Source organism: Alligator mississippiensis, chromosome 1 (assembly GCF_030867095.1).
Source record: "Alligator mississippiensis isolate rAllMis1 chromosome 1, rAllMis1, whole genome shotgun sequence".
Lineage (NCBI taxonomy): Eukaryota > Metazoa > Chordata > Crocodylia > Alligatoridae > Alligator > Alligator mississippiensis.
This window is the reverse complement of record NC_081824.1, coordinates 75294437-75307088: the sequence shown is the minus strand read 5'-3', so window position 1 is coordinate 75307088 and position 12652 is coordinate 75294437. Positions and strand designations below refer to the sequence as shown.

General features: G+C 44.6%; 1 protein-coding gene across 1 annotated transcript in view; it reads right to left on the bottom strand.

The window, feature by feature from the left end:
- Window positions 1–12652, bottom strand: part of ZNF292 (zinc finger protein 292) — a 107432-nt gene that overhangs the window by 16123 nt on the left and 78657 nt on the right. The window contains exon 5 of the mRNA XM_006263179.4: window positions 4770–4972. Within this exon, the coding sequence (XP_006263241.1) occupies window positions 4770–4972 (203 nt within the window). The remainder of the gene's footprint in view (window positions 1–4769; window positions 4973–12652) is intronic.

The following is a 12652-nucleotide window of genomic DNA, read 5'->3' as shown; positions in this document are numbered from 1 at the left end:
TGCCCACCTCTCTGGCCTTGGCATGGGTGTAGGGAAAGCCCCCCAGCCTATGTCAGACTGGAGCTGGATTCTTCCGGCTTGCAGGTTCTTAAATGTTGCTGACTACTGTTTTAAATAGCTTTGAAAGTAGAACATCTAGATACCCTTTTCACTCCAGGGGAAGATGGCAGCCTAGGCCTGACAGTGCAAAGCAAATACCACTCTATGATTGGATCCTCATGACATTATGTTTAATTTTCTCAAGTGTGTGTTAGTCCCATGTTGACTACTATAGTCCTGTAACTGCTTTGTTGCAAGTGGGGCTGACTGCTTGAGGAGAGTGAGGCTTTAAGAAAACTGGGGGGGGGAAAGGATAGTGCAAGAGAGGACAGAGCTGGAGAGAAAGGAGTAGTCCTAGGGAGATTAGAGTAGAGTCTGAAGAACAACGGTGCCAAGCCAAGAAACTCCAAGTTTTTTACTGATATGTTTTATAGAATGTAAACGTATATCTTATGCTGGGAGCTGCCCTGCTACCAGGCTTCAGTTAGGAAAGCTGGGTTCAAATTTGTGAGTTTAACATTAACCATAGTAAAAAAGAAAATAAGTTTGCCTGTCAGTAAAAAATTCGCAGTAAAAAACATTTTCTTTGGTTGGAAACCCTGCTCAACTGCAGCCATCATTTTGCACTGTGCTGCCCTGCACCACCCTTCCACTAAGGGGCTCCTGCCCACCCCCACACCTGATGCCCCCAATGCACCTTGCACCATGCTGCCTCCCCTCAGCCTTACCCTGCTGGCCCCACTTCCCTGCCCTGGCACAGACCCCCAAAGAAGCCCACCTGCAACTCATCAGTATTACAAGCAGCCTGGGATGCAGCAGCAGTAGCAGCATATGGCTGAGAGAATGCTCCCTGTAGAGTGCTGTGTGTCTGCATGGACACCAGATGGTGCTGCTGTGATCCGTCTGTCAGAACTTCAATCAAGCTGTGGCTGCTTATTGTTTCTACTGACAGATACAGGGTTTTTTTAAATTACTTTAATGACAGCCATTTTTAGCTTGGTTTTTTCCTGAGAGTTGGCAGCCCTGCTTAGGAAGAACAGAGGAACTGCAGCGGCACAATAAAGACTGTTCGTTTTGAACTGAACTGTTTGCTGTGCTATTTGGGACACTTGCACTCTGCTCCACTCTCTTTGAAGAAGAAAATACTCACCCCCCCACACCCAGGAGTTGACCGTACAAGAGATCCCTGAGGCAGGGGTGCTACGTATCACTGGGGAAACCAAGGACAAAGAGAAGCCACAGTCCCATGACAGAGGCTTTCCCCTTGAGAAGTAGTGCCAGGGCTGGCTTCAGGGGGTCCTATGGAAGAGGGAGACCAAATAAGGCTTCTTCTTGGGGACTCCCATGGCAGAGCTTCCCACTGAAAGTGGGGTGCTCCATGACAGAAGGGAAAGGAGGAAATATGTGGAGAGGGAATTGAGGGGAGCCTGAAAGGAGGTGTGTGTGAAAGAAGACTGGGTGGAGAAAGGGGAGAGATACAACAATGATAACAGAGAGAAATGGGGAGTGAAACAATGACAACTTCCCTCAACCGAGGGTGGCTAGGTGCGGGTAAGGGGCATCCCCTCTCAACAGTCAGTACAAAAAGCTGATACTGTAAATATTCAAGTACATCCCCTGAAGCTCATAAACAAGAAGGTATTATTATTGTATTTAATTGCATAACACATAAATTTCTCCCCTCTCCAATGTGGGTGTCTCTCTCAAGTGTGGAAGCTGATTTTTCTTTGCTGCAAAAAAGAAGTATGCAGAAATTGGCCTAATGTTGCCACGGTGGCTGCTGCTTGTTTCTGGCCACAAGAAGCAGTAGGGGTGAGGTTCCACATTAACCCTCTCACAGCCATATTGTCTGAGTACTGTAGCTTGTGCTGAACACCACAATTTCTGGTTCCAAGAGGACTTGCTTTATTTATATCACACACTTTTTTTTCTACATTTTGCCTTCCAACAAACAAGGCACAAGTCTCACGTGAGGGTATGTGGGACGCATGAAAAGATGAGTATTACTTTTAAAAGTATCATATATAGGGACAAAGTCATGATTTCTGAGGTCTCCTTCCTGAAGACTCAATGTCTGAGGTGGACAATACTGAAAGAGGTAGTAGTGAGATGTTTCTGAATCAAACTTAGATCCAGAGATACCAGCGTTAATCCAGAATCAGTGCAAGTAACAGGAGGTGGGGAGCACAGAAAAAAGATTTCACTAGCTGTTACTAGAGAGACCCAGTTATTGCAAATTAAGATTAAGTTGCTCTCACTGTTTTAAATATTGGTGACAAACCTGTCAGTAAAGCTCTCCCTTGATACAAGTTGCCCTGGCTCTGCTGAAATAAACTTACTGAGCTGGAAAACTCATGTAACTGAGAGAACTCAGGGGATGGCTATGAACATAACTCCACACAAAACAACCCTGGGAATCTCAGACCTCACTGTCCTTGGGGATCTGAACCCTTGTTAAATGCACCTGGGGAAAAGAACTACCCTAGACTAATATCAATTAATCACTGCTCTTACTTTGCTCATAGGTTGTTATAAAAACTAACAACAAAGTCTGATAATGGGAAGTACTGGGCAACCTTAATAATAAGCAGTGCTACTGGTGCTCTATAATAAGGGTTGCAGAATAACAGGTCACTAAAAGGCCTTTTGATCGCTAATTTGTAACTAACTCAGTGTTAAATCTGGAATACTATTTTATAAGCAATACAACTGCAAGGACATGTTTTCATAGGTTTCATAGGCATTAGGGCTGGAAGGGACCTCGGAAGATCATCGAGTCCAGCCCCCCGCCCAAAGGGCAGGACGTCAGCTGGGGTCACAGGATCCCAGCAAGATAAGCATCCAGTCACAGGATCCCAGCAAGATAAGCATCCAGATTTTGGTTTTGGTAGAAGATGCATTTAAAACCGAATAATAATTGAAGGGAGTTCTGTATAACGGTTATCAGTGTTACAAAACAAGTAGAACTGAATGAGAAAACTAAAATTAATAAAGTCAAATATCAGTGAAACTACTAATATGCTAAAACAGCACATATATTTCTTATTATTTTATGACAGCTTTTGGATACACCAATGAAAAATGCTACCCAAGTTACTTTCTTTATGAACGGTCATTTACACAAAATGAATTAACGGTGAGTGAACGATGACTAAAATATATGCACCTGTTGCTGCAGAACCACTGCCAAAACAACTGGCTACAATACAGAAAAGTTTAGAAGTAAGAATCTTGAAGTTATTTAAATTCATAATTCAAGTACATTTTCTTGGTCATTCGATATGTAATGAATCGGACCTTTCTATTGTTATTCACTAGGTTGAACCTTATTAGAAGTGTTTGGATGTGGATGCCTTAATTTAAGATGATTGTGAGAAATAACTGAGACCCTTCATGGAAACAGGTGCCCAAAGACCCTGGGCAGACATTAAAATCAGGCTGTGACTGGGATCTGAGGAATTTTATACCTCATTCCAAAAACTGGGGATCAGGCTGGGGTAGCTCTGGGTCCAGTTCAGGAAGTTTGTTGAGAAGATTGTTGGACTCTGCCCAGAAGAACAGCACCAGAATTTGAGAAACTCCCTGATCCCAGGGCCCCAGTGCCTCGGTATGCACGCAGGCAGTCCAACTCCTTGGGACCCAGTATTGTGAAGTGCCTTGCCCTGCAACCCTCAAAGACACTGCCAGGTTCCTAGTGTGGGGAGTTCAATTTATGGTGCCATACAAACAAACCACAAAGACGTTGAACATTTATATTGTGATTTATAGTATGATTAAGGTTAAATCTCACCATAAATGTAATGTGCGCCAGGGCCTAAAATTAATGTTGGTCTTTAAACCCAAAACTCAGGCATATATCTCCATCCAAAAATATGGGATATTTAAGTCCCTACTCAAGACTAAGATAAGCTACTCAGATAAGCTTTGGTTAGCTACTGTTTTGGGTAGGTTGTTTGTGTGTGTATGTGTAAGGCAGTTCAAGCTAAGACGACAGAAGACAAGAAAACTTGAAACAGCCACAGAAAGATGCAGGGGTAGTGTAACCCAGCAAAAACCAAAACCAAAACCAAAACCAGAAGAAAGAACTTGTAGGCTGGTGCTACTTCAAAGTTTTGGAACTACTATCAAGGCACTGTCTCCTATAGTTTGATTCCTCTTGTGTTCAAGAAAGCATGATGCTGCATATTCAAGTACATAAAGAGAACTGTACCAAAGATATGCAACTTGGGTAACAAAATGCACCTCTTAACAGAAACAATTGGCAAGACTCTGAATTTTGGCTAGCCACTGAGGTCAAAAGTGAAAAGTTCATGATAATCAATTAATTACATTACTGTAGTAGCAAAGGGTCTCACTGAAGACCAGAGCCGTATTGTACTAAGTAGCATGAAAAAAGCTTATAATCAAGACAGAGAAGAAAAGGATCAGAGAAAGTATTGACTCCATTCCACATATGGGAACTGAGAGAATGGAAATATCTTGTGCAAAGTCATATGGAAAGTCTGAGACAGAGCTAGACACTGGATGTGTATATTAACCCTAAGACCATGTTTCCTCTTTTTGTAAACACAAGAACCAATACCAGTTACCTTTACAGGGAAATCCTACTACAAAATTTAGAAGAGAGGAACTGTTTATAAACTCCTTTTAAGCTATAGAATTCTATAGAATAAAAAATGACCAAACACGAATAGTGCTGTTGTTATGAAAATCTAAAACTTTTTACTCACCTCTTCCATTAGCTTTTCATTTGGTGATCCTGAACAAAGACAGACCAGATAGGTTTGCTTAAAACTGCCTTTGGTGCTGATTTCTGGGTGGTCAGAGCACAATTTTGCCAAGGCAGTAGCTTGAGTTAGCTGTTTTGTTTTCATTAGGTGCTTAATACGCATATCCAGCAGGACGGGCCCTTCGGACTCTAAGAATTCATTCACTTAAATAAAAACAAGCCAACATATAACATTAGAATATTTAATGAAGACTTATGCAGTTAACAGAGAAGATTTAACCATATTCATACTTAACAGGTAACATTTAAACAGAATAAAAGGGCATAAAAGTTACACAGCACAGAAAAAATTCATACCTTGATTTCACACTGTTTAATTAACCTGTCATTGTAATTCACTCACAACAATTCAGTCAAGAAACCTCTCTCAAAGATGTTAAAGAATTTTTCAAAAAAGCTTTCTCCTCATGTTTGTAATTTTAGTTAGCTAAAAGCTGAACATATTTTAAACAGCAGTCATCTTCTAAATACTCTCTAATGACTTGTTCAGCAGAATGGAAGAATTACTCAAGTTTTCATAGTTACGGCTGTGTCTATACTTCCTATTTTTCACTCACCTTTAATTTTTAATCAGTTACTTTCATTTGCAAAATGAAACAGCAATCATGCACAAAAGTGAAAATTTTAAGTGTAACATATTTATATGCCATGGACACACAAAAATGTATTGTTATCATTATCTTTTTACCCCATGTTTTCTTGACAGTAAATTTTTAGAAGACCACATTTCAGATGCAGATTCAGCTCTTAAGGCATTCTTTTGGTCACGTTTCAGCCAAATACTTAAGAATACAGTATGACCTCATAAATTTGGATATCAAAAAATCCACAATTATCAAAAATCTTGCACTTCCCTCCACTGCTCCAAGACCAACCGCCACTCCCCCCCCGCCCTCCTGGACGTGGAGGAGGAAGCTTGCACACAGTGGCTGCCATCACCATTCACCACCCCATGCTGCCACTCTGTGTGTGGCCACTGCTCTGGGACTGGCTGCTGCTACCCGCCTCTCTCCCCTGCTCTATGACAGGCTGCCGTGCTGGTTTCTAAAATTCAGCATTTTCAAATTTCCAGCAGGTGCTTGGTCCCGAGCATGCCGGATTGATGAGGTTATAGTGTATCTACCCTTATTGCTTTGTGCCACAGAGAACAGAAAATGATTTGGATTAGATAAGCCAATTTAATGCAAAGTGTTTATCTTCTGTCCATTATTTTAAAATGCTGGAATATTATATAAATCCTGTAGGGTCACAGAAGGAGGGAAACAGAGGAGGACAGAGGAGGTACAAAGTAAATTAGAAGATAATTAGAGAGGAGAAAATAGAATATAGTAAGTGTGGAACATACATAGGGTACCTAGAAGTAAGAACACCTAGGGAAGGGGAAAGTAAGGGGGAGGAATGAAGGGGCACAAATATTGATGGGAGAGAAAATCCAGATACATTAATCTTATCTTTAGCTGCAAGTGCTACTTTGAAGATGCAGTGTTTAACTGCAGAGCTGCCATGTTGTTCAGCTCACAGATAAAGGTATCTAACACATTTTTAACTTGATCAAGAGCATGGCAGAGCAACCGTTCTTTATTAACTCTGTGTGTCTGTGTTTTTGGGCTTAAAAAGGCAACTATTACTAGAGCTTTGTGAAGCTTTGGTCGCTGATTCAATTTGGCAGAAATTCAGCCCGATTTGGCAGTCAAATCTCTGAATCTGAATTGGATCAGGAGACCCTTTAATCTCTCTGAATCCAACTGGAACCCTCTGAATCGATTCAGAAAGATTTAATGATTTGGACACAGACACAGCTTTAAATGTTTTTTCTACATACCTCAAGGTACCAGGCAGCTCATGAATGTTGAGATGCTGGGGTGGATGGAGCGTCCCACGGGAGCATGGGGGGTGGTCCCCAGCACACTTGGCAGTGGACCTGGAAGTGGACCAGAAGCACTTCTGGGTCTGCCAAGGGATCCCCCCACCCCCAGCGACTGGTGCCTCCTGGGTCTGGGGGGGCACCCGGGGTCCCCTTGCAGCCGATCGCCGAGCCAGGGGTGGTGGTGTGAGGGAGGGTCCCCCACGCACTTGGAAGTACTTCTGGTCCACTTCCAAGTTTGCTGTCAAGCCTGCAGGGGCCCCCCCACGGTCCTGTGGGACGCTCCATCCAACCTGCCACTGCAGCATTCATGAGCCGCACCTGGTACCTCGAGGCATGTGGAAAAAACATTTAAAGCTGTGTCTATGGCCGAATCTGTGATTCTCCGAATCAGCATCAAATCTTCAGATTCTGATTTGGTCGAATCGAATTGCGACAGTGATCCGAATCAAATCACTGTCCCTGATTCGGGCCGAATCCGAATCAAATACAGCCTGTTTCACACACCCCTAACTATTACTATACAGGTTTCCATCGATTTATGCAGTACATGCGTTCCCAGAGAACGACGTATAAATCAAATTCTCATAAAGCGAACCCACTTTACAATGTAACAAATAGGGATAGGTTTCCATGGTGGTGAGGGAGGGAGGGAGGGAGGCTAGGACTAGGGAGGGGGCAGGGAGAGGGGTGCCAATCCCGGGGCTGCACAAGGCAGCAAAGCAGAGGGAACAGAGCGGCACTCACCCCAGCCCCGGCTACAGTGGCCCCAGGAGCACAGGTGAGTGGACAAGTGGAGCCCAGGCACAGGGGCACACGTGGAGCACGGTGCAGCCCAGCGGCTGCAGGCAGCTGGCACCGGATGCTCTCGGGGCCCACTGCAGCTGGGGCTGGGGTGAGTGGGGTTAGGGTTTCCCATTCCACCAAAAACTTACCTGCTTGGGCGGTGGCGTCTATGCTGATTGAATAAGAGTGAATTTACCTTGCATAAAATGAATTATGGTTCTAAATATGTTCATCGCATAAGAGTGAATTCACATATAAAGCACCCACATAAATCAAGGGAAACCTGTACTATATAAGGGTCAACATAAGTGAGTGACAAAATATCAGTAAATACAGAGCTAATGTATAAACACATATAAACTGGTATTATATTAATATACTGGCATTCAACATTTCATGTTTCCATGACTGGGGTGTATAAACTTCTGAAGTCCTTAAAGTTCTTTAATCAAAAGCAAGAGATCTTGCAATATAAGGGGTCATTTTTTTGCATTTATTTGATTAAATTAAGGCTAATTCTTTAACTTAAACTGATAAAAGGCACTCTAACCCTAAAGAACACGAAACTAAAATGCACCACCACAGGATGTAGGGTTTGCCATATTGAGTAAGACCTGAAGTCCCTTTAGCCCAGTAATCTGTTCTTTCCTGCCCAGCTGCTAATAGTAAATGCTACAGAAAAAGGTTTAAAAACCTCAAAGAAAACATAATGGGGTAATATACCCCCATCCCCACATCAGTCCTACTATCCATCCATACAGAATATTTAATGTAAAGTTATGCAGTTAACAGAGAGGATTTAATCATATTCATATTTAACATTTAACATTTAAACAGAATAAAGGGGCATAAAAGTTACACAGCACTAAAAAGAAAATGAATACCTTCATTTCACACTGTTCATTTAACCCATCTATCGGAAAGGTAGACAAATCTGTTACAGTGTTCATTTAACCTGTCCATCTAGCAGACAGATAGACAAATACTGATATATATTATAAAAATCCATATTATATATGTACCTATGTATTTATTTTATATATCTATTTAGGATATATTTATATATTTATCTATAATGTTGTACAGAATTAGCTATAACACTTAAAGATTGTCTTATGTACTGAAGCATGAGGTTTATTATTCCTTCCCAAATCAGTAAAACCAATTACAATTCTGAATATTCTTGATAAACGTAAGTACTCACTTCATGTGGCAATTAATTGTAGTTTGACTAACCTAAGTGAAAACCTAACAACTCTGAATTTCCCACCTTTTGATTTCATTGATTAGTCCCTTGTTCTTGTATTAAGAAAACAGAAACTTCTGTCCTCTCTAGATACCTTCTCCATGCTATTTGATAAACTATGTTACCGCATCCATTCTTTTTAATCTTTCTTCATACAAAAGTGTTTTAAAGCATTTGATCATTCTTGTCACCCTTTCCCAAAGCCCCTAGTTTCTCTAATATCCTAATAAAGGAGTTGCTTGCAGATGTTAAAAACAAACAAACAAAAACACATGTTACTGGAAGATGCAGCATCTTACTTCAACCTGGCTCTACAGTGTTTGTATAGATCGGGCGCTACAGCAGGGCTTTTTGGCAGTTTTATCTGAAGGCAATTCAATTAGCTATTAGATAAAAGCACCAAAGAGGCTCTGCTAAAGCACCTGATCTATGTAGGCCAGGGGTAGGCAACATTTTTTGGTCAGATTGCCGAAAACCCCCACAATGCCTACCTTGGAAGATGCCAGAGTGCCAGCATGCCAGAAAAACAAAATGAGGGCACACAGTACATGGCAGGATGCCCTGTGTGTGCCTCTTGCCTCCCAGCCAAAGCCCCTGCCCCCCAGCCCTGCTATGTCTCCCAGCCCGGGCTCTGTGACTGGCAGCAGCTACCCAGAGCTGGGGCCGGCTGCAGCCAGGAGATTGCAAACAGCCGTGCCGGGCGCTGGAGCCCCAGCATCAGCTCTGTACCGGCACGTGCACCTGCGCTTCAGAGCGGGTGGTGGGGGAGGGGGATGAGGCAGCGCAACCCCGGTCTCTCCCCCACTTCCAGCACAGAGCTGGTGACTGGGCTCCAGAGCCCAGCGCAGCTGTTTGCAGCTGCCCAGAGCCCAGGCTGGCTACAGCAAGCAGTGGGCAGGCTGCAAATAGCTGCGCCAGGCTCCACAGCTCTGGCATCAGTTCCATGCTGGCAGCGACTGCACAGGCACCTCAGGGACGGCTGCGCTACCCTGCTGTCTGCCCCACTGTCTGCCCTGAGCTGCGTGCAGTTGCTGTCAACTTGGAGCTGATGCCGGAGCTGTGGAGCCTGATGCAGCTGTTTGCAGCCTGCCCCGTTGCCTGCTGCAGCTGCCCAGAGCCCGGGCTGGCTCCAAAAAGCTGTGCCGGGCTCCGGAGCCCAGTCACCAGCTCTGTGCCAGAAGTGGGGGAGAGACTGGGGTTGTGCTGCCTTAGGCCCCTCCCCCCCCACCCACTCCAAGGCACGTGTGCATGCACTGGTACAGAGCTGATGCCTTGGCTCTGGAGCCTGGCGCAGCTGTTTGCAGCCTCCCAGCTGCAGCCGACCCCAGCTCTGGGTAGCTGTTGCCAGCCACAGAGCCGGGTTGTTTCCAGCAGGCAGTTGAGACTCTGCAAGCCCTGCTGGGACCAGCCTGGGCTCCAGCAGCTACCCAGAGCCGTGGCTGGCCGTGGCGCTCTGAGCAAAATGGCTTCCTGTGCCATGCTCAACGTGCGTGTTGGGGGCTGCTGACCCCTGATGTAGACAATGAGAAAGCCAGGTGCAACTAATGTTCTGCATCCTCTGGGCCTGGGCTGGGCTCAGTGCAGGAGCGTGCTGAATTTAAAGTGATTTTTTTTTAAATGTCTGCAAGCAGCCAGAGTTGACTACTATTATATGCTGTATTTTCCTATTCCAGAAAAGCCCAATCAATGCTTGTATGTAAAATATGACAAGCCTCACAGAATTTCTGCCTCCAATATGCATTATTCGGAGGTGTAGCTCTCTGTGGGAGGGGGCAGTACACCTCCTTTGAGGCCAACATTAGCTCCAAAGAAGAGCGACTCAAAACCCTGTCGGTCAAACTACTGGGGGGCAAAGGAGGGGGCGTGTTGAGAGATACCTAACTGTAGGTGTATACTACAGACCACCAAACCAGGGGGAGGAGCTCGATCTGGAGTTCTCTCAACAACTGGAAGAGGCCGTGCGTGCATGAAACATGGTCATCATGGATGACTTCAATTACCCAGACATCTCTTGGCAGGAACACTCAGCTAGGTCAGATCAGTCACGCTGCTTCCTGACCTGGCCTGACGAGCTCTACCTGACTCAGGAAGTGCATGGGCCAACCAGAGGTAATGCTCTCCTAGACTTGGTCTTAGCCAAAGGAGACAATCTGGTGAGTGACTTGAATATAGAGGGTAGCATGGACGACAGCAACCATGAAACCATCACGATCAATGTCCGTCATAAGACACGCAAATCAGCTAGCAAGGTTGAAGGTTTGGACTTCAAAAATGTGAATTTCAACAGGCTCAGGGCAATAATAGGGGAAGCACTGAGGGACCAGGGACTGAAGGTGCAAGGAATGCATGAAGAGTGGTTGTACCTCATGGACATGATCCTTGATGCACAAAAGAACTCCATTCCTATGCAGAGGAAAGGTAACAGAAGGGCTGGTAAGCCCTCTTGGCTTAATAGAGATATCATGGTCCTGAAAAAGAAGAGAGAGGCACACAAACAATGGAAGCTTAGGACAGCCAAGGAGGACTATACAACAACGGCCCGCACTTGTAGGGAGCAGATTAGAAATGCTAAGGTGGCAACTGAATTTAAACTAGTAACAGAAATCAAGGACAATAAGAAGTCCTTCTTTAGGTATGTAGGGAACAGGAGGAAAACAAATGGAAACATGGGGCCACTGCTTAACAACTCAGGACAGCTGGTTACTGAGACTCAGGAGAAAACTGGGCTCCTGAATGACTACTTTGCTTTGGTATTTCAGTGGATTAAGGGAAAAATCATACTAGATAAAGTTCAGAATGGGCATGGTGGGAATGACTGTCTTCCCACTGCTGACATTGAGCTGGTACATGATCAGTTATTAAAGTTAGATATTTATAAGTCAGCAGGACAGGATGACTTCATCCAAGAGTACTGAAGGAGCTAAGTCATTGTGGGACCTCTGGCAAAACTCTTCCAAAACTCGTGGCACTTGGGAGAGGTCCCTGAAGACTGGAAGAGGGCCAGTGTTGTGCCCATTTTCAAGAAGGGGAGGGGAGAGGACCTGGGCCAATATAGGCCAAGTAGCCTAACTACTATCCCAGGGAAAATCCTGGAAAAATTCATCAAAGAGTCTACGTGCAATATGCTTGCAGAAGGTAGGATTCTGAACAACAGCCAGCATGGCTTTGTCATGGGCAGGTCTTGTTTCATCGATCTCACCTCCTTCTACAACCAGGTAACTCGCCACCTGGATAAGAGAGAGGAGGTCGACACTGTATACCCTAGACTTCCAAAAGGCCTCTGATCTGGTATCCCATGACATTCTCAGGGGAAAATTGAAGGATTGTGGGCTTAACTGCTCGACAGTTAGGTGGGTAGAAAGCTGGCTGCAGGGTAGGAGCCAAAGAATTCTAATGAATGGATCTGTGTCGTCCTGGCAAGAAGTGGCCAGTTGTGTCCCTCAGGGGTTCGTGCTTGGACCAATGTTTTTCAACGTCTTTATCAATGATTTGGATGTAGGGGTGAAGAATGCACTGGCCAAGTTTGCAGATGACACCAAGTTATGGGGGACCGTGGTCACGCTTGAAAATAGGCTGCAGACACAAGTGAACTTAGACAGGCTAGCAAGTTGGGCAGATCAGAATCAGATGAAATTCAACACTGAAAAATGTAAAGTGCTTCATCTGGGGACCAACAATCCCCAACATACCCACAGGCTCAGTGGCACCAAACTGACTAGCACCATGACTGAAAGTGACCTAGGGGCAATAATAGACCATAGTATGACCATGAGCTGTCAGTACAATGCTGTAGCCAGTAAGGCAAACAATGCTCTGTCATGCATCAACCGATGCATCTCAAGCAAAACCAAAGAAGTGATTCTTCCGCTTTACTCGGCATTAGTGAGACTGCAGCTGGAGTACTGCGTTCAGTTCTGGGTGCCGCACT